Source organism: Gossypium raimondii, chromosome 2 (genome assembly GCF_025698545.1).
Source record: "Gossypium raimondii isolate GPD5lz chromosome 2, ASM2569854v1, whole genome shotgun sequence".
NCBI classification, from domain to species: domain Eukaryota; kingdom Viridiplantae; phylum Streptophyta; class Magnoliopsida; order Malvales; family Malvaceae; genus Gossypium; species Gossypium raimondii.
In genome coordinates, this window is record NC_068566.1 from 36646959 (window position 1) to 36669426 (window position 22468).

Consider the following 22468-nt stretch of genomic DNA (forward strand, 5'->3'; position numbering starts at 1 on the left):
CCAAAGAAATATTCTTGGTACACATATACATAAACTCTCATCACTTTCGAGGCTCTAATGACCAACTCCTTAAACTTGAACACAATTGTGTCAGGTCCTATCACATAATATCTAGCCACATCTTACTTGAGTTCTCCACGACCTTATCACTGACCATACTCTAAAGGATACTCAGTAGGTGGGATCCACACTAGAGGTGTTCATAGGTTGGGTCGGGCCTAAGCATGATATTAACACACTTTATGTTTACTTAAGCCTCGTTCAACTCAAAATATAGGTCTAAACTTTTACCCAATCCTGCCCATATTTGTAAATAGTTCATCTAAACCCATTTTAGGCCCACTCATTATTTTTTAAAAATTTTAAAAATATATTTTTATATTATTTTTAATTTAATATTTAATAATTTAATATATATTTTTATTTATTAAAATTTTATATATAGTCATCTTAACAATTTTAATATTTACATTATAATAGTATTAAATACTATTATAGACTTAATTTTTATGTGTTCTAAATTACATAAAATATAAAAATAACATAATATAAAACATTACAAACTTAAAAACGGACAATACAGCTCAAGCCCGAGTCCAACTCACATTTTAAAATGGCCTATTGTTTTTTCATTTTTCTTGTTTAATTCTTTTGTCCCATTCCTCCTCCTAAATTTTGGACGAACCTTTGGACTAGGATGCATTATCAAGTCTCATCCACTCCAAACACATGGTTTCTTAAGTGGCTTTTGACTCATCAAGTGTGAACCACATGAAACCTCCATTACCATATTTTGCACCAAGAAGGACGAAGCCCATGAAACAAAACGAAATAATTCCAATTATAGAATCCTTGGACATCCATGCTGAAGGAATTGCATAAAAACCCTTATTTGAACGCCCTTACGCAAGCAAATCTTAAAAAGTTCATACTAAATAATTAATAGAAACTTTTAGATTTTAGTCAACTCATGGCTTCTTTTTCATTGTGTTAATTTGGTAATTGGAAATCTAATTAGTTAATTAGACACTTGTGTTTTGTGAGTTGAGTTAAATTATCAAAATGATATTTTAGAGTCCGTAAACTTTTCCATCCTTCATAACAAACGCAGGTGAGGCAACATCGATGAATCTATATCAGAGGAAACCAATGCTGTATTTGGTCAACAAATGATTTACGGTTTACACATTTTGGAAGAGCAAAGCAAAAGATAAAAAGTGCTTAAAACTCCCATTTCTTGAAACATAATTGATCAAAGTAGGAGGTTTTTATTTCGTTATTTGGATGTATCACTAATTCCAAATTGACGAATACCTAGCTGCAGTCAAACATACCAACCTTGACCATCATCAATTGTATGACATCGTATGGCTAAATGATTTCAAAAGTAGGTATTATTATCTCACTAACATTCATTTCAATGTGCTTGGATATTTTTGTATATATAAAAAGACTGGTTATCTTATCAACAATAGCTCTACATTTCCATACAAAGAGTAAGCGGGTGATAATGCACCTCTAATCAAATGGGTCAATTCGTGGGTCATGTTCACTAGCCATTGCCATTCCAGTGCAGAGACATGTAGGGCACATGACCTGCCGAAGTATTCAAAAAAATATTGATTATGAGAAGACACTCGGATTATGTGAACTAATGAAATCCATCAAATCTAACCCTAAAATTCCCAAATTGGATAAGGAAAATATCCTTCCATTCATTAAAATTCCCCAGTTGATACGCATAAGTAGACAACAAACTATTGAGACTACACGTTTTTAGAAGCCATACCTTTCCAGAACCTGAACAGTTTGAACATCTTTCTGTTTTGGGAGTTGATAAAGGTAGGTCTCCACCATTACCTGTTGAGACAGGTTCAATAAGAACAAGTGATCCAGTATTTGAGCAGCGAGCACAAGCAAGATATCCTGCATTTACCATTGACCTTGATGAAAATACAGTACCTGGAACATAGTAGGGGATTTAAAAAACAGGGAATTTCAGAAAAAATACATACCCGTTCCAAGACAATACTTGCATCGTTTATGCTCCTGCTGTTTAACATTGTTTATTTCAACTACCATCAAGGCTGAAATAACACCGACAGCTCCTCCAGAGAATGATGCCACTATAGGATCAACCTGACTGCACTCACCACCAACTGAAATATGTTTAATACTACATGAAACAAAACTGCATCCAGTATACCAAACTGAAGACAAATAACAGATGCTTCTTCTTTGTAGAAGCAAACTTTTGTAAGTTAATTAGCCATTAATCTTTCTAACAAAATGTCTAATATTGTTTTCATAAGCTGGCTTGCACCAACTGCATCTGTCATCTTTCTCAACACCGTCAAGGGTATGCTTGATAGAAACAAGTGCAACTAAGGAAGCCAAAAACACATTGACTTCATGGTAAAAACGAAAGCAATCAAGCAGCTCAGTTCAAACATCTTCAAAATAATAAACATACATTACAAACAAGAGGATTGCCATACCTCAATTGCATTGGCAGGTGCATACTACTGATGAAATCTGCGTATGTAGTGCCCCCTAGTCCTAACTTAAGCTCCAGCTATAATGTGGGAACAAAAAGAAACAATATAAAGCAAAATAAGTTATGATATGCAGATCTTCATAATTTATATTAACATCACCGAAAGTGTCCATCCCCAAATTGCTACAAGGAAAACTTCTTGCATCAGTATAATGAGGTGAACATTGTCATTCTTGCCTGTATGAAGTGCCCCCTTCAAATACTTTATCCTCTCAACAGAAAACACATTCCTTTGTTTTGTTCCTAAAAGCTATGTTAGTTGGAATTTAGGACTAGTGTTAATTAGGGATATGTGTCCATGTATGCTCAATATTTTCATATATTTGGAAGATCATACCCAATACACATTTGGATGTGTTTAACACAAAGAGTACGGGTAGCATAACTTAAAACCGCCACAACTAACTCAGCCATTCACATCAGAGGAGAGACTAGATTATAAGAGTTGAAAGCATGAGTGACTCACAGTGGGTGCTATAAGTCCACCAAAAAGGATAATCCCAGCAATAAGAGAATAACAAGTTGCGTAATAAACCTTCAGATTTGCTGAGGTCTGTATGTACACAACATAATACATCGGTTAAATATGATTAATGAACAAAACAGTGGAACTAGGAACAAGTTGGGGGGGGGGGGGATAAACAAAAAGAAAAAAGGTATCTTACCAATGGAGGCAAGAATGGGATGAATGATGGAAAATTAGGAAGTTCTATTTCTCGCTCTTCCTTTAAAATGCCAAGTTCAGCACTTTTAATGCGTTGTTGTATCCTTAGCCTCCGAACCTAGAATTGGGTAGGTTTCAAGTTAGCATATGGTTCTTTCCAGTAACATTGACTACTTGATGAGCATATGCAGAAACTTCCCCTATCGGTACCGGAAACTCAATGGAAATCAAAAGCTATGCAGCAACACCGCTAATGGTGTTTAAAACTCAATGAAAATCACAACTCTCAATTTGATGCAGAAACATCTCCTATTGATATTGGAAAAAAACTCGATGGAAATAACCAAAGCAAGAAAATGAAATCAGTTGGGTGACCTCTTCCATTTGCAGAAACACTTTGTTTCGCCGGCTTCGGATATTATCCCGAATTTCTTGCAATTCCATATTAGCAAAATCCTGGACTGTTTCAGGCCCTTCTATGATGCAAAATCTGTACATTTTAAATATCACACATAGAAAAGAAAATCAGAAATAGCATCTAAAACAACATGAAAACCTTAAACAAAGCCAGAGAAAAGAAAAAAAGAAATACCCGGCTGTAACTTTATCAGCGGAAGAATCAGAATCAATAGAAGGTGCGAAGGAAGAAGAGTCAGGTTCAGTCGCCATGGATCGCCATTTCGAATTCAGTTTGGGTTTCTTTTGAGGAAATCTAGAGCTTAAAGAACAAGTGTTGCAGGGAATGGATGGCTTTATCGTATAGGAAACCGCCAAGACTCGACTCAAAGAAACCATCCTCGAAAGGTCTTCAACCTTATCTTCCTCTCTCAATCAATCAAATCTTGTTGTTCTTCTGTACTTTTCAATTGGGAAACCATAAATTAAGCGATCGTTTTCATGGTTAAGAAGATATGTTGTTTGGAACAGAACAAGGTGGAGGGTGGGAGGAGAAGGTTTAAGACAAAGTGGAAGCATAAAATTTTGATGCAAATGCGAGTGGTAGGAATATTTTAACCGGTTTATCATTACTCATCGATGACCGGTTCAGAGTCGGTTGTGTTGTGTGGTTTGTTTTTATTATATACTACTATCTTTCCATTTTTCATTATTTGTTTAGTGAAATTTCGTACACAAAGATTATATCAGACTGTAATTTTTATTGTTATCATTATTAAAATCTTTTTATTAAATTTATTAGTGTAATGTTTTGAAATTTAAAAAAAACACTTATTAATTATAACAATAAAATAATAATAAAATGTCGATGTGAATTTTTTAAAACCACACATTTAAACTCGTAATAATAAAATATTTTTTGTTAAAATAATGTTCTTAAAAAGTTTGACATCAACATTTTGAATAACATAGTTGACATTGTTAACTATTTAAACTAACTAATAATATTATAGAAATAGATTATCAAATTATGACAAAAATTAAAATATATAAATAAAATCTCAAATTTCAACTTAATAAAAGGTTAATCTAAAGTTTGACCATTTTCTTGTAATATCAAAAAAAAAAAAAAAAAAGAGCAAGGCAAACTAAAAATAAATGGGAAGTCATGTGTTCATCTTTAAGACCTTTCAAATTATCTATAATCACATAATATTTTAATTAAAAATTTAAAATATTAATTATTTGTGATAATTGATAACATTATAAAAAAACCAATTTATATTAGATATTAAAGTATAAAAATTAAATTTCAAGATGAACCAAAATTAAAATTAATCAATTTTTCTATAAAGAAAAAGGAGAGCACCAATGTGCTCCAACATGTCAACAAACGTATGTAACTAATATGGTTGTCTGGCTCGAATATGCAAAAAACAAAAAAAATTATTTTTTTACTATTTTCTTGTTATTTTTCACTATCTTGTTACCATTATAATATGTTGATATTATTTTGTTGTTATTGTTTTATTAATAATTTTGTTACTATTTTAGAGGCATTTGCTTGTTAAATTACACCTATCTTAGTGTTATTTAAGTATACATATATATTTATTTTCAATTTGGTGGGAAACATTTATTTTAATATTTTTAGTATTTTTGATGTATTATATTTTTTAAAATTTATATAATAAATAATATAAAAATTTAATACGGGCGAGTCGAGCCCTAGTTTTAACATTTTTATCCAGGCTGGGCTACAAAATTTCAGGCCCATTTTTCTGGCCAAACCAAGCCCGAGCCTAGCAAACGAACCTAAAATTTTGGTTGGGCCCGACCCGAATCGGCCCATGAACACCTCTAAGTATCAGTACCTTCATTTTTATTTTTATTTTTCTAAAACATCGAAAGCCAAAATGGTATCAGTACCTTTATAGGGTATCTGATACCTATTTTGAAAGCTTTAAAAAATTACAATTTGGTCCTTTTTCAAGCTCAGGTTAGTAAATGGGCTTTTGTAAGCTTGAATAAGTCTCGAAAAAGATCGTATAACGTAATTCTAAGACGTTTTGAGTAGGAATGCATGTATTATAGTGTAAATTGATTATTAAATGTTTATAATTGTTCCGGCAACGACTGTAGCATCCCATAAATCGGGCCCGACGATCAGGTCGAGTAAGAGGTGTTACATTTGTACAAGGATTTGTTACCTAATATTGATATAACTTCAAGGCTTTATTATGAAGCAAATTGTGAATCCATGGGACACATATATCAAACTATCAGGTATTCTCATAAATTAACCAAGGGTTCGTTGGCTTACCTTAACTATCCTGCCCAAATTATGTTTAAATCTAACAAGGCACTATCAGTTATGATTATGGGTACCTTCATTCTTGACTTGCGAAGGAAATACCCATTTCATGAATACATCTCTGCTTCACTGCTTGTGATTGGTTTCATCCTTTTCACTTTAGTAGATGCTTAAACATCTCCAAATTTTAGCATAATTGATGTGATAACGATTTCGGGTGCTTTAATCATGGATACTATTAAGTGTGACTCCTATTTCAGTCAAATTTAAGAAATTATCTTCTAGTTAAACTTTATTTATTTGTTTCAATCAAACTCTGATTAGTCTAGATTATTTTATTATTATTTGACCTATAAATTTAGCCTATAAATAGGCTCTTTTACAACCTTAGAAAATACACCCATTAGAGATTAGAACTCATAACACTTTTAGAGGATTTTTGTGTTTACATTTTGAGGGTTCTTTGTTTTCAGGTTTTCGGGGTTTAGTTTTTTTATCTCCATCTTTTGTACTCTTCGTTCTTTTTCTATTATAGTGAAATTATCTTTACCCGTAGTTTTTTTTATCCTCTTTGGAGGGGTTTTTCCACGTTAAATTTGTGTGTTCAATTTCTCAATTTCTTCCGCTATTTTTACTTGTTCGTTGTTTAATCAGGTCGATCCCCAACAAGTGGTATCATAGGTAGTTCAATTTTCGTAGACAAGATATGGAAGCAACAAGGTTTGAAATTGAGAAGCTCGATGGTGTCACAAATTTCAATCTGTGGCAAGTTCAGGTGATGACAATTCTAGTTCAAACCAGCTTAAAAAAGGTTGTTACCAGGAAAAAGCCTGAGAATCTAAATCAAACAGAATGGGAAGAGCTTGATGAAAAGGCCTTGTCTACAATCCAGTTGTGCCTCGCAAATACAGTACTGTAGGAGGTATTGATGGAGAAGACTTCATTCTCTTTGTGGAAAAGGTTAGAAACTCTTTATGCTACCAAGTCTCTAGCTAACTGTTTAGTGTTGAAACAACATCTATTTACGTTTCGCATGAACGAAGGTGAGCTTCTTAAAGATCACATCAGTTAATTCATTACTTCTTTAAATGATTTAAAGAACGTTAAGGTTCAGATTGACGATGGAGATCAGGTTATGCTATTATTGTGCTCTTTACCCCCTTCATACAAGTCTTTTAGGGAGACCTTGATTTATGGTAGAGACAAGCTCTCGTTCGAATATGTGAAGGGCCATTTGTTAAGTAGAGACAAACTCGACAATGAGTTTGGTTCGGATAGCAACGCAAATTGTAGCATCCAAGAAGCGAGACAAAAGGTGTCGCTATTGTAAAAAGTTAGGTCATGTCAAAGCAGATTGTTATAAACTGTAAAATAAAAGAGCTGTTGAGAGTAACGAAAAAGTTGTAGCTGGTGCTTATTTGGCCGATGAAAGCAATGATGATTTCTTGTTAGTGTCAACGAGTGATAACTTCAAGCTTACGTCCGAGTGGATTCTAGATTTGGGATGTTCTTTCCACATGTGTCCCAATAGAGAATGGTTCTCCACATACAGTTCAGTTGAAGGTGGAGTTGTGCGTATGGGAAATAATTCATCCAGTAAGGTAATTGGTATTGGTACTGTTAAAATTAGGATGCATGATAAGACGATTATGACACTCTCAAATTTTAGGTATGTACTTGATTTATGAAAGAATCTCATCTCATTGAGTATTTTAGACTTGAAAGGATGCAGAATCAACATCGAGTTGAGCAGCATTAAGGTATCTCGTGGAACTCTCGTTTCGTTAAAAGGTAAAAGGATGGATAGTCATTATATTCTGGAAGGTTCTACAGTGGCCAGTGAAATCAAACGTCCCTCATTCGTTACGGAGTCGAAGTCAACTCGTTTGGAGCGAAGACAACTTGGTCATAGGAGGGAAAAAGGTATGATTGTTTTGTTGAAGAGAGGTTCTGTAACACACCTTACCCGTATTCGACACCAGAATAGGGTACGAGGCATTACCAGAATACATACACTTGTAAACGTATTTAACCGAGTTATAAAACTTCATCTAAATTAAAACTTTCAAATTATTAACATGATTTTGTAATTCTTCATAATATATCCTCAAAATATTATATTCATAATAAATAGGACCTACGAGACCCGATACATATTCATGCAATTCACAAGTCTTAATAATTCAATGCTTCATTTCCATTTCACTCAATTCCCAAATTTCTCATGTTCACAATTCAAATCATTAAGTTCAATACTAATACGTACTTATCATTTAACTCAACGTTTATTGATTATACCATTCATTAACACATTTATGAAATTCTCAATTTTTGTAATGAAAATATCACTTTAGCTTATATAACAACATCAATTCAACTCATCATCCTGGTATAAATTCACTACCACTTATCCATTTACTATAATTCTTTTGGGCCCATTTGTCACTTACCATCCTTAATCAAATTAGGGAGCAGTTACGGAAAATTGAGTACTTCACTTTCACTTTGCCATAGTATAACTATGGTCTTACGTATGATCACTTATCACTTGTCCCTGATCAGATAAATGTAGCTAAGCTACCACTTATCACTTGCCACTTGTCACTGATCAGATAAGTGTAGCTAAAGCTACCCCTTATCACTTGTTACTTGTCACTGATCAGATAAGTGTAGCTGAAGCTATCACTTATCACTTGCCACTTGTCACTGATCAGATAAGTGTAGCTAAAGCTACCACTTATCACTTGTCACTTGTCACTGATTAGATAAGTGTAGCTGAAGCTATCACTTATCATTTGCCACTTGCCACTTGCCACTTGTCACTGATCAGATAAGTGTAGCTGAAGCTACTACTTATCACTTGTCACTGATCAGAAGTACTCAAATCCGATGTTCCACTCAATTTGATCATTTATTCAGTTTTCGTATTGTTATTTTATTTTCAATTCACTAACAAATATATCTTATCATACATTATATAATTCATGAAATTAACATGTAATCATTAAATTTTCAGCCATATGAACTTACTATTTCATTATATTTCCACACTCATTTCCTATGCACATCACACAAGGTATAAACATATCATTCAACCATAGTCGCAAGCTAGTGTATTTAAACATAACTCTTTTTGGAACTAACCACATGATAAACCATTTCACTAGAGATTACATGATCACAACTAAATATTTTACCATTTCAACCACTACTTGGCCAAAGCCTAAGCATGTACGCCAAATATGTTAGCCAAATACACATATAGCATAAACATTATAAGCATGGATGAGCACAACATTTATTCATGTATCACACTTACCAACATGTGTTAATTCATAAACCATTCATGACATTACTTCATGCCAAATCATATACCGAATATACCATACACATCCTATGAAACTTTATTTTCACACATGAGCTTAGACCATGACCAATAATGCACAAATATAAGCATCATTTCTGTTTCATCGTTTATCAATTATAATCAAACATATGACCAATTATACACAAATAATTCATATATTTCCCAATTTTCCTCCTCCTCCTCTCCATTCCACATCCTTAATGTGTATAACACATTTAAACAACATTATCCATACTATCACTATTTTTCCTGTATGTAAATTCAAGCTGTCTGTCTGAGCCAGAGTCACTAATTTATTTATATCTTGAGCTACAGAGATCCAAATTAAGATCCGTTAATTTTCACTGAAACTAGACTCACATATCTTTTTACCATAAAATTTTCAGAATTTTTTGTTTAGCAAATAAGTACAGTTTATTCTTTAAATTTTCCCATTTTTCACTGTTCGACAGTTCCGACCCCTCTTCACTAAAAATTAATTATCTCTTCTTATAGAATTCGGATGATGTACCCGTTTGTTTCTATTGAAAATAGACTCATTAAGGATTTAAATATATAAATTATAACCCATAATTATTTTTATACAATTTTAATGATTTTTCCAAGTCAGAACAGGGAACCCGATTTCATTATGACTTTATCTAACAAAATTCATTATATCTCATGATTTAAAATTACATTACTTACATCATTTCTTCTATGAAAAGCTAGACTCAATAATCTTTAATTTCATATTTTTATCCTCTAATTCAATTTCCACAATTTATGGTAATTTTTCAAAGTTAACCTACTCTCGCTGTCCAAAACTGTTTTAGTGCAAGATGTTGATAATCAAATTTATAACACCCTCCTTTCCTTTCTCTACAATATTTTCAATCAATTCCTCTTGTTTCCTTCACTAACATATCAAGAACATATAACCTTATATAATAAAACCCTACATTAACATCAATTTCATACTTTTTCAATAATATCAAACTTAAAAATATATTGAAACCTTGATGTTCTTACCTTGCTCTATTGATTTCAATCTTTAACTTGATTTTGTCTCTCCTCCAGCTTCTATTTCTCGAATCTAACTTGATATTCTAGCTCCTCATAGTCTCCTTAACATTTTTCTCTCTTGGTAGCTATGGAAATTCTTTTGATTTCTAGGTGAAAATGGTAAATTTTTGGTGGAAGGACCAAATTGTAAAGAAAGCAAAACTTTCTTTCTTCCCTTCTCTTCTAACGTGAAATGCATGGGAAAGGAAGATGATTCTTCATCTTTTCTTCCACATATATATATACTAAATAAAATAATAATAAAATAATAAAATGTCATTTAAAAATCAAATTAAAATATTAATAAACTAATATTTATTTATTTAATATAAAATATCTCCAACATCATTATTATTTTCTAGATTTCTCTTTATTCTAATTGACCATTTTGCCTTTAGATCTTTTAAAATTTCATCCTTGAGTCATCACTTAATTTGGTAAAATTACGATTTAGTCCCTCATAATTCTTCATCTATTCAATTTGGTCCCAATTCATCCATTTTCCTTAGTTTCTAGATTATTCCACCCTTAAAATATTTATACTATTGATCCTTCAACTTTTCATATTTACACTTTAACCCATCAAATTTTGAGTATTTACTCTTGGATATCAAAACTTTTCTCACTTTTGCAATTTAATCCTTTCTTTATTTAATATGTCATAATATACTTCCCAATGTTGTCATAACTCAAAATTCTCCTTTTTGTCACTTTACTTCCTTACTATATCAAAGATAATATCTTACTGTAAAAATTTTCGGGGTATTACATTTCTCTCCCCCTTAAAATAAATTTCGTCCTCGAAATTTTCCTCATCGGATTTGTGGTCCTGAAACCACTGTTCCAACTAGACCTAAAAATCGGGCTGTTACAGGTTCTCTTTTGGATGCAGGTTTTGAAAAGTTAGGGCACTGTGTTCGTGAAAATTAGACCCGGGTTAGTTTTGATTTGACAGTGTACAAGTTGAAGGCTAAAAGTCTTCCAGTTTCTAAGAACAGATGCGACTTAGTTAATACCTTGTGTAACACCCCTTACCCAAGACCGTTGCCAGAGTCGAGCACGAGGCATTACTTAACTTATCTTACTAATTCGGAGCATAAAAATTTACTTTTGCAAATTATTTTCACTATTTACAGCAAAGCTGTCCAATTGCGCAACAGTCACTAAATTAATTATAACTTGAGCTACGGAACTCAAAATTTAACTTCGTAAATTTTCCATGAAACTAGACTCATATATCTTCCTACCATAAAATTTTTAGAATTTTTGGTTCAGCCAATTAGTACAGTTTATTAGTTAAAGTCTTCCCTGTTTCACCATTTGACTATTCTGACCTCTTGTTACTAAAAATAACTTTTCTCATTATAGGATTTTCATATGCTATTCCTACTTCTTCCTACAGAAAACAGACTCATTAAGGAATCTAAGCATGTAAATTTAAACTCATAACCATTTTTGTACAATTTTTAATTATTTTCTAAACTCAGAACAGGGGACTCTAAAAATAGTTCTGACCCTATCTTACTAAAATTTACATATCTTAAAATATAAATTTCCTTTTGCTACACTGTTATTTTGCCATGAAAATAGACTCAACAGGATTTAATTCCACATATCATTCATCCTCTAATTCATTTTATACCATCCTAGGTGATTTTTCAAAGTCACGTCACAGTGCTGTCTGAATTCTGTTTCTTTGCAAAATTTTACCCTTTTATGATTTCCATTCATAGTTTATCACCTAAACTTTTATAACAACAAACACTTCCATACTTAACCATTTTAGCAACCATTCATCATCAAATACTTACACATCATTCTTTAGCAAGATCATAAATACAAACATTTAGAATAACTAAATCCCTATACATGCCATAACTCAAACGTGTTTCGACATAAAATACCGAAGCGCTTGTGGTTGATAGTGTGGACGATCTCCGACTTCTTTAGGATCCTTGAAGTAGCCTTGTAATACTATAAGAGAAAGAGAAATAAAAGACGTAAGCATAAAGCTTAGTAAGTTTACTAGCAAATAAATAACAATATTTAACTTAAATAATTAAACTCAATGTCTATATCTCTAGTTTACTCTTTAGTTAATCTCATACTAGTTCTCTTACTTGTTTACTTAGAATACTTGTGTGCATAACTTACTCAATCCTTGCTGCATCGTTGAACATCAATTGATAGTATAATAAGTTCGTAACTCTTATAACTTACCGAGCTTGCCATTTATGCTTTAAACCGAACTTTCATGAATATGATTCGCTTATTAGCCCGTTGAGCTACATTGGAACAATAAGGATACTCGGGTCTCTTCGATAATAACATGCCAAAGCCATGTCCTGCACATGGTCTTACAGGATGTTCTCATCTCGGTGCCCATGCCATGTCCTGACATGGTCTTATAGGGACCTCTCATCTGGTGCAACGCCATGTCCTGACATGGTCTTACATGGGACCTCTCATCTCGGTGCCCATGCCATGTCCCGCACATGGTCTTACTGAGGACCTCTCATGATCTTAAGGATGCCAATGCCATGTCCCGACATGGTCTTACATGGGATCTCTTTACCCAAATGTCATGACATTCGTATCCAAGACCATCCTTATGTATTAACTGGACTTTTAAATTTTAATTCTCTATCATTTCATGCTTGGATCATCATCAAATAAATTCATAAAATAAATTCATAATTGCTGAAATTAACAGCATTAATAATAAATATTGAAATATTGCATTTATTTACCGTAAACTTACCTCGGTACCAATTATAGCCAAATTCACCAACTTAGTCTTCAACTTTATTCTTCCCTTTGTCTAACCTCGAGTTTCGTACTTCTTGATCTAAAATAGTAAATTTAACTTATTTAATAATCACATTCATCAAAACAGCCCTCGACTCTAACTTTTTCAAAATTACAATTTTGCCCTAAACTTTACATAATTACATTTTTGCCCCAAGGCTCGGAAATTAAACTTCATCTCTTATTCTTATGTTTTATAACATTCTGAACATTTTCCTTCTATGGAAACATCAAATTCCCACTCTAACATGTACTTATGAACATTAGGTATTTTACCGATTATGTCGTTTTACTCGTTTTCACTTAAAATCGCTTAGCAAAAGTTGTTTAACATAATTTCTAGCCTCATATTCTATCATAAAACATCAAAATAAACACTTTTCACCTATGGGTATTTTTCCAAATATAAACCCTAGGTTAAATTATTGCTAGAATAAGCTAAATTAAGCTACCGGATCTCAAAACGAAAGAACATTAAAAACCGGGCTTGGGATCACTTACTATGGAGCTTGGAAGCTTGAAAACCCTAACTATGGCTTTCCCCTTGCTGATTTCGTCCTAATGAAGAAGATGAGCATAATTTGCCATCTTTTTCCCTTTTAATTCATTTTAATTACTAGATTACCAAATTGCCCCTAACTTAAAAATTTTCTATTTCACTTATCTCATGTCCATTTTTGTCTACCAAGTTACCAATGGTATAATTACCATATAAGGACCTCCAATTTAAAGTTTCATAACAATTGGACACCTCTAACATGTAGAACTCAACTTTTGCACTTTTTACAATTTAGTCCTTTTGACTAAATTGAGTGCCCAAACGTCGAAATTTTCGAACGAAATTTTCACGAAATCATTTTGTGAAATTGTAGACCATAAAAATATAAGAAAAATAAAATTTTTCTCATCGGATTTGTGGTCCTGAAACCACTGTTCCGATAACCTCAAATTTGGGCCATTACACCTTGTATAGTTCAAGATAAGCCCGTGGTGGGCTTTGGCAAAGATGGCGTTGTGGAAATATGAGTTAAGGTGGAGATTTGTTAAGTGTGACTTCTATTTCAGTCAAATTTGAGAAATAATCTTCCAGTTAAACTCTATTTATTTGTTTCAATCAAACTCTGGTTAGTCTAGATTACTTTATTATTATGTAACGTATGAATTTAGCCTATAAATAAACTCTTTTACAACCTTAGAAAATACACCCATTAGAGATTAGAACTCATAACACTTTTAGAGGATTTTGTGTTTACATATCGAGGGTTCTTTGTTTTCGGGGTTTACTTTTTTATCTCCATATTTTGTACTCTTCATTCTTTTGCCATTATAGTAAAATTATCTTTGCTCGTGGTTTTTTATCCTCTTTGGAGGGGTTTTTCCACATTAAATTTGTGTGTTCAATTTCTCAATTTCTTTTACTATTTTTACTTGTTTGTTGTTTTATCGGGTCATCCCCAATAGATGCATTTTTGGGTAATTTTCAAGAGCAATTTTCACCATGAATTCAGAAACAGCATAGATGGAGATTTTTTTTGCTCAACAATAGTTGGGATTCCTTTCTTGTGCGAATAGTTCTAACAAGAGAGCTCTTTAAGGCATGGAGTTTTTGTTCTCAACATCTGTACGTTTACTGTTTTCTAGTGTTTGAAGCCATGGCTACATTCATCAGTCAAGTGTTTGTTTTATCCTTGATTGTTATTTTCGGTATAGCTATAATTGCCATGACAACAACGGCTAGAAAAGCTGTAACTTTGTTGTTGTTGTACATGATATTTACAAAACCATTAACCAAACGCCACGAGTCAGGATTGTTGTTGATATCCATAGGAATTATTTTGAAGATGTTGCCTGATACTAAACCATCACCTAGGGTTCAAGGATGAAATGTAAATACAAAGAAACCAAAACCTCTTTTAAAGAAGTAGAAAATGTAGTAGATGAACAAGATGAAGAGAGAAAACCCCTAATTTTGAAAAAAAATATCATTTTATTTAGGGGTTTAGCTCTTAATTCAAGATTGCCATTTCTTTCTTTTGTCTATTTCAATTGTGTTTATATTTAATTCAATATTTTTCAAAAAAAAATCCTAAGATTACATCATTAATCATTTCGTTTTATTGACAATCCAAACTAATAGAAGTTAAAAGGGAAAAAGTAGACAAAAAGAAAAATCAAATATAGGTCAATTTGGAAATGAGATTGAGAATTTGGATATTCTTAGATCTAAACCAGCAATGTATATATATTTACTATTATTGCAAAATTTAATTTGCAAAGTTAGAAAATATTGTAAACACCTACTAATTTTGAAGAGAAAAACAAAAAACTGGGTTCAACCAATTTTTGATTTGCGGTTCTAAACGGTTTATAGGCTAATCAGTTTAACCTTTTCTTTCGAACTGGTATATTGGACAGTTTTCGATTTGATCTGCTGGTCTGATTTAAATAACATTATAAAGTGGTTAAAAAAAGAATAAGTGCCAAAGTGATTAACGTCGTAAATGATAGGTGCAATTTTTAGCTTTATGCTCTTTGAGAAATAAAATGTCTATTTTAGACATGATGTTCTGAAATAAAAATATGCATTTAAATAATGTTCAAAGTCGTTAATATTATGATATTTTAGTAAGAATATAAAAAGTAATTTGTTGTAACTCATTATTAATATTTTGGTATCTGAAATATAATTTTAAATATTATAAGCAATTAATATTAATTATTTAGAATTTTTAATTTGGATATATAATCAATATTCTAAATATTATTAAAATATAACCATTACAAATTTAAATATATAATGTTATATTTTGAAATAATTTCAATAGGAAAACAATCGATACCCAATATAAATATTACATAAAATTCAATAGATTATAAATAAGGGTTAAAAATTTTATTTTACTGAGTGTTTTTTCTAAAAGTAAAAGCTAAAAAAAAAGTATTCTTTCTTTTATCTTCAAAAGCACTTTTGAAAAGAATGGGACAAAGCATTAATATCATTAGGAATGGTAATATAACAAAATGAATTAAACGCTTTCGGGATAAACTACATCAATAATCACTCAATTATGGTTTCTTTAGTTACCCAACTATGAAAACTTATAAAATAATCATCTAACTATTCAATTTTGTCTTTTTGGTCACCCAACTAGTGTTGAAGCCAAGGGGCTAGCAGGAGCTCGATCACCCTAAAATGAAAAATTTTCTATTTAGTCCCTTTTATAAATTATAAAATTTTAAATTAATAATGATAAAACTGCACTTTGCCCCCAAAAGATAAAAATTTGATTTAATCCTTTAAAATTAGAAAGATATAAACTATTGAAATAATGAAATTGCATTTTACTATTGCAAAACTATACAATTTAATTCCACCCCATTTTTTTTAGCTTTGCTCCTGCACCCAATTATCTTGGATTTTAGGTGTTTTTATTTTTACATTATCTAGCTAGTGACTAAAAAAAGGAAAATTTGAATAGTTGAGTGATCATTTTATAACTTTTCATAATTAGATAACCAAAAAAAACATAATTGGATAACCTCTATTATAGTTTAGCCAAGCCTTCAATTTAATCTTCTTGAAGAAAATGAATTTTATATTAACATTTAAAGTTTGATCACATAATATATCATATTAATTTACAGGGTTTTATTAAAATATTATTAAAAATGAATAATTACAAAAAATTGGAAAAAATAGTTACGTCGTTATGAATTGTAAAAGGCGATATCACTACCATGTGAGATGACACTACCTATAAAAATAGTATTTCAATAAAATAAATAAAATAAATAAAAATTTAATTTAAAAGGGTGTCGCCAAAAGGCAGCACCCTTTTACAATCACCCTTTCACTTTTTCTTTTCTTTTATATTTTTGTTTTATAATTTTATAATTTTATAATTTATAATTTTATTTTATTTCATAAAAATGGCTGAGTTGTTTTATTTTTATAATTTTATTTTTTAAATATTTTTATAATTATAAATTTTGAATATTTAGAATAATAACCGATGTCGAAACCATTTTTTTGAAAAACAAAAATTTTAGATTGTCGACTTTAAAAAATGAAAATTGGGAGTCGCCACCAATCTTTTATTGAAGTGTGATTGGGTCACTTAAAAATGATTTTGGTCTACGATTTTTAGAAAAACGGGTTCGAGAGTCGGTTACGTATGAGGAAGGATTAGCACCCTCATTACGCCCAAAAATTGGTACCTAGTTAATTAATTAATGTCTTAATGTCGAAAATTTGAAAAATATAATCCTTAGCAAAAACTTAAAAACGTTACGTATTAAGACCCTTATCATTTCAGAGAAAGAAAATGCCACACCCAATGCGTTAGGACACGACATTCTAATTTCCTCAAAAATGGATTAGGCCAGAATACTCGTGTAATAAAAATTTAAAAGAATATCCATTTATTCAAGATTTAAGAAATCGCGGCCCAATACGTTAGGACACAATTCCTCCAAAATCCCAAACTTGGAATATTTCCTTTATTATTTTTTAGAAAAAAAATCTTCATTTCGAGAAATCAATGCGTCACATCCAATACGTTAGGACACAACGTGTTGAATTCCCAATAATGAATTCTTATTTTTTGATTAAAGAGAAATACTCGATTGTTAGATTTAACGAAGAAAATCGGAACCCAATATGTTAGGGCTCAATTTCCTTGAAAATTCTAAATACGAGTATTATCTCTGTTTTGAAAAGTTCTATTTTTAAATTCAAGTAAAAAGATGATGTAATGTTATATTGAATGCGTGTGATAAAGTCACAATAACAAGTACAACAATTGTATAGAAATAATATAAACAATAAATAAACAAAATTAACATAAAAGCATGCTTTTAAAACATAAATAAAAACATAATATCGATAAACAAAAGAATGAAATAAACAAAACGCATAAAGAATAAAAGGTACATAATATATTTATCGAAATTATGAGGAAGAAAAAACAAGCACAAGATTTACATATAAAATTTTGAATTATAAAATTTATATAAATATATAATGCATTTATGAAATAAAGAAAATATAAAAATACATAGATTAAAATATGTATTAAAAATATATATGTATGTGAGCATTTTAAAAACATAAACATATACACGTATATAGATAAATATAAAATATTCATTTTAAAAATATAACAATATATTTATATATATATATATATAAAATAATTACATATATACATAAAAAATAATGATTACTCTATATTAAAAAAAATATGCGTGTAAGAAGATAAATGAAAATTAATGTACGTATCAATTATGGGAATAAAACAAAAATAGTAATAATAAAATAATAATGCTAAAAGGTAATAAATTGAGTAAAAAAAAAGTCACATTGTAATTGAAATCGAATTAGCAGGCAACAAATGGGATTAAAAGTAAAATGAGGGACGAAAATGCCACACGCGAATGACATGGGGGTCCAGATGGGCAATAACCCAACTTCCCAAAACGCTGTGTATTAACATAGGCTAAAGTGAATGAATTGAAAATGAACCGGGTAAATTTTAAAAAATAGATATGGAACAATGTGAAAACACCGAGGGGCAATCGTGCAAATTACCTATTTAGGGTGAAAACGCGCGGACCCAACCTGCGGGTCGGGTTGACGCGCAGACCCACCCCCAAACCTAACGGTGTCGTTTTGCCCTTAGGTTTTAAAACAGTTTTCTTCCTTTTTTTAAAAAAATATTTGCAGTAGAAAGAAAAAAAAATAATAAAAAAACAAATGCTCTCTGCTAGGGTTTCTTCTTAACCCATTTTATGCGCATTGTCGCTTATGCCAACACTCCGATCGCGACGGAGATGGCAACCATCCGACGATTTCGATGAAAAAAGGTAAAATCCCTTTCCTCCTTTCTTTTCTTCGTATTTTTAAGCAGAATAAATAAATAAAAATAAAATAAAAAACGAAACTACGAATGAAGAATACCAAATGGAAAAAAAAATAACCTTCTGTGTTAAAAAATTTTGTATCTCCCGCTATTTGAACTCTCTGTGTTGCAAAAATAATAGCTTTCTTTTTATTGATCTCCTTCCCCTCTCAATGAAGGGAGAGGCCTCTATTTATAGTTGAGCCTCCCCAAATCCAACGGTACAGATCAATTACATCAACGACTAAGATTAAAGGGTATCTACAAATTAAATCTCTAAGATTACAAAATCATATCTTCTAAGATTGTGTATATCATATCTAAGATTGCATATATTTTATCTAAGATTGCATATCATATCTAAGATTGTATATCCTCGAAAATTATGTTTCCATATGTGAGCCCGGGCTAAAATTGGGTATTACAACCAAGTTGATAAGGTGTAAACGTTGAGGGCGGAATGTATTGAATTTTTTAGAAATTGAATCAACTTGATAGGATGTGTAAAATATTATGGGCTAAATTTATTATTATACCAATCAAAAGAAGGTCACATCAGCATTCTATTTGGTGACCAATACATTTGCTATTAAAATATTATTTTTAAAAATAATATTGCTTGACATGTTAGTGACGTCATTTTTTACTGTTTAAAACGATCCATTTTATTAATTAATTAATTAATATAAAAAATATTTTTATAGTTGGTGTGTACCATTGAAACGTAATTATTTTTTCCACCCCATTGCAATTGTTTTTTTCGTATTATTTTAATAAAACCCCCAAATTTATGACTTTTAATTATGCAAATTTTAGGAAAAAAATAATGGGAAGATTTTCTTTTCTTTAAAGGCCTATTCGGGTCTGTTTTCTCTGTTAATACCAAAGAAAATAGAGAATTAGGGCCGGAACTAAGACCCGAATAATTTTACACGAGCTTCAGTTTACCCATCAAATTTAGGTTTATGTACTCTACTAAAACCCTAATTTTCACTCCTATAAATATATAGCCATCACAGTTATATCACATCTCCCTCTCCTCACTTCTAATGTTCTTAACCTCTGTTTTCCGTTGAATTTGTTTTTTTTTCAATTTTCGGTTTTATTTTAAAATAAAATTTTTGTTCATTGGAGATATTATTTTGATAGTAGATCGCGGTGATGACTCCATAACTTCAAGCTCAACAGACCGGAATGCAGGCTTCTCATCTTTTTGAGAACGTTGCGTGTCGACCACCCCGCTGAACTGAGCGATCTTTGCTCCTTTTTCTATTTCGTTAAAAGCATTTTTTTTCGATGTTGAACTTTTTTTGGTGACAAATTTGAGGTTGCGATGAGGATTTACAGCTCCCTCTTCCGATAATTTTCGTTGAAGAAAACTCGCTGGCAGAATCGAACCTATAACTTTATCGCCACCACTGAGCAATCTCTTTAGTTTCTCTTGATTTTATGAATCGGCAAAAAGAATTTCACTTTTTTCTCACTCAAATCCTTATTATTATTTTTTTTGGTTTTGGAATTTGATGAGGATTAACCAATATATATAGATTCATATAATAATCCAATTCTTGATCTGTGGTAGTTCATTATTGATTGATGTGCAAATCCTTGCTTGTGTATCTATGCTTAGTTACTTCTATAATTCTTGAAAGATTTAAAATATTCAATCAAGAAAGTTATGATTTACTTGCCTCAAGAGTCATCAAGTGATGAAATTGGAAAAATATCTTAGGACACCTTCCTACATAGCCTTTTTTAAAGGCTATGGATGAGAAGAATATTTCCTTTCTGATGGTGACGACGACGATAATAACAGTAATGTTTATATTAATATTATTCTGTTTCTTTTAGTGGAAATTGGAGATTCGATAAGTTTCAATAAAAATCCAATTGGTTTAAATTTTACATAATATTGTGACTTGGCTAAACACAGTTTTTGCAAACACAGTTTTTGCATTAGCTTTCATATTCATTCATCTTCTGTTCATGGTTTCTTAATTTATTTACATCCTATGCATCTCTGGATGCTGAATCCAACCTTTGTGAACAATGTTTGGAGTTATATCATAGTGAAACATGGAGGCTCTAAATGAATTTACGAATCGAGAGGATTAATCATCACTAAACTGAAGGGACAAGCGGTTTACGATTAAAAAAGATGTCCTGGATTGAGAAACAAATGGGACAATAGTACTTGGGATGAGACAGAAGTTAAGCAGTCATCGGTAGCTCGAAGAGCGGTGGAAAGCTTCATACAATGGATCCTCATTGACTGGAGGATAATGAGAGAAGGAAGCAAGGATCGTGGGAAAGCTATTGAGAATAATTTCTTTATTTTGTAGGAAAAGGGATTGAGATTTGAGGGCCTTTAAAAGGCAACTAATATTAAGGAAAATTGAGATCCCACTATGGAAGACCAATCAAGCAACAATGACGACATACCTACTATTTCACAAGAACCGTTGGTGACTTCAAGCAATCATATTAGAGCAAAAAATTTGGTTAGAAATTCTGGGCTTGTGTTGGCCCAGTCAACTCAAAAGCTAAGAAAGACTAAGGGTGAGTTTGGATGGGTGATTAGGTGCAGTGCGGTGCACTTAGCTTACTTTTTATCTCACGCTACAGTATCACTACAGTATCTAATCTTACCGCCACTGCTGTTTTTACACTAACCGCAGATAAACGCACCGCCCATCTAAACTCACCCTAAGTGCTCATACGCCCAATCGAGGCGAGCTCGATTAATAGGACCAATATCAGCAGAAAGAAAAAAAAAAGAAGAATAAAGGAAATAAGCTGCTAGTAATATTTTTTTATTTAGAATGTATATTTGAAATGTTTTATAATATTATTTTTTAAAATTTTAAATATATTTTTAAAATTTAAATATTATTTTTAAAATTTAAATATTTTTAATAATATAAAACATTTAAATATTTTAAAGATATGACTTTTCAAATTTATTATTAGTTTTATAATATTTTAAATATTAAATTTTTTAAAATTTGTTTTATAATATTTTTAATTTGTTTTATAATATTTATAATTTTTTAATTTTTAAAATATATAATTTTAAAAATATGACCTTTCAAATTTATTATTTGTTTTATAATATTTTAAATGTATATTTTAAATATTTTTATTTTAAATATAATTTTATAAATTATTAATTTTAAATTAATTTTAAAGATATTCAAATGTTTTTAAATTAAATTTAAAATTTTAAAATTAATATTTTATTTGGTGGAGCCATTTAGAATGACTCTATTACTTTATTATAAGTGTAAAATTTTTTTATATTTTTTTAATATACAAATTTAATATTTAATATTTTATTTTGGTGGAGCCATTCTTTATGGCTCCACCTCTTGGTTCTCTAGCATATATAGAATGGTGAAATTGTTACGTTCAGTAGGAG

The 22468-nt window shown here is 31.0% G+C and overlaps 1 protein-coding gene, 3 non-coding genes and 1 pseudogene across 4 annotated transcripts; 4 read left to right on the top strand and 1 right to left on the bottom strand.

Annotated features, from left to right (window-relative positions):
* Positions 1–1368: 1368 nt before the first annotated feature.
* On the bottom strand, positions 1369–4221 carry LOC105788573 (protein ORANGE-GREEN, chloroplastic). Its single transcript, XM_012615520.2, has 8 exons — positions 3814–4221; positions 3597–3711; positions 3223–3339; positions 3024–3110; positions 2499–2575; positions 2016–2143; positions 1790–1926; positions 1369–1596 (listed from the first exon to the last, which is right to left on the bottom strand). The coding sequence occupies exons 1-8, from the start codon at positions 4014–4016 to the stop codon at positions 1519–1521; spliced, it is 942 nt and encodes a 313-aa protein (XP_012470974.1). The 5' UTR covers positions 4017–4221; the 3' UTR covers positions 1369–1518.
* Positions 4133–15212, top strand: LOC105789657 (UDP-galactose/UDP-glucose transporter 4-like; annotated as a pseudogene).
* Positions 15213–20201: 4989 nt separating this feature from the next.
* Positions 20202–20306, top strand: LOC128039509 (small nucleolar RNA Z107/R87). The gene has a single exon (XR_008194010.1). It is a non-coding gene; the product is annotated as a small nucleolar RNA Z107/R87 (small nucleolar RNA).
* Positions 20307–20373: 67 nt separating this feature from the next.
* On the top strand, positions 20374–20476 carry LOC128039429 (small nucleolar RNA R30/Z108). The gene has a single exon (XR_008193932.1). It is a non-coding gene; the product is annotated as a small nucleolar RNA R30/Z108 (small nucleolar RNA).
* Positions 20477–20748: 272 nt separating this feature from the next.
* On the top strand, positions 20749–20849 carry LOC128039506 (small nucleolar RNA snoR31/Z110/Z27). Its single transcript, XR_008194007.1, has one exon. It is a non-coding gene; the product is annotated as a small nucleolar RNA snoR31/Z110/Z27 (small nucleolar RNA).
* Positions 20850–22468: the final 1619 nt, after the last annotated feature.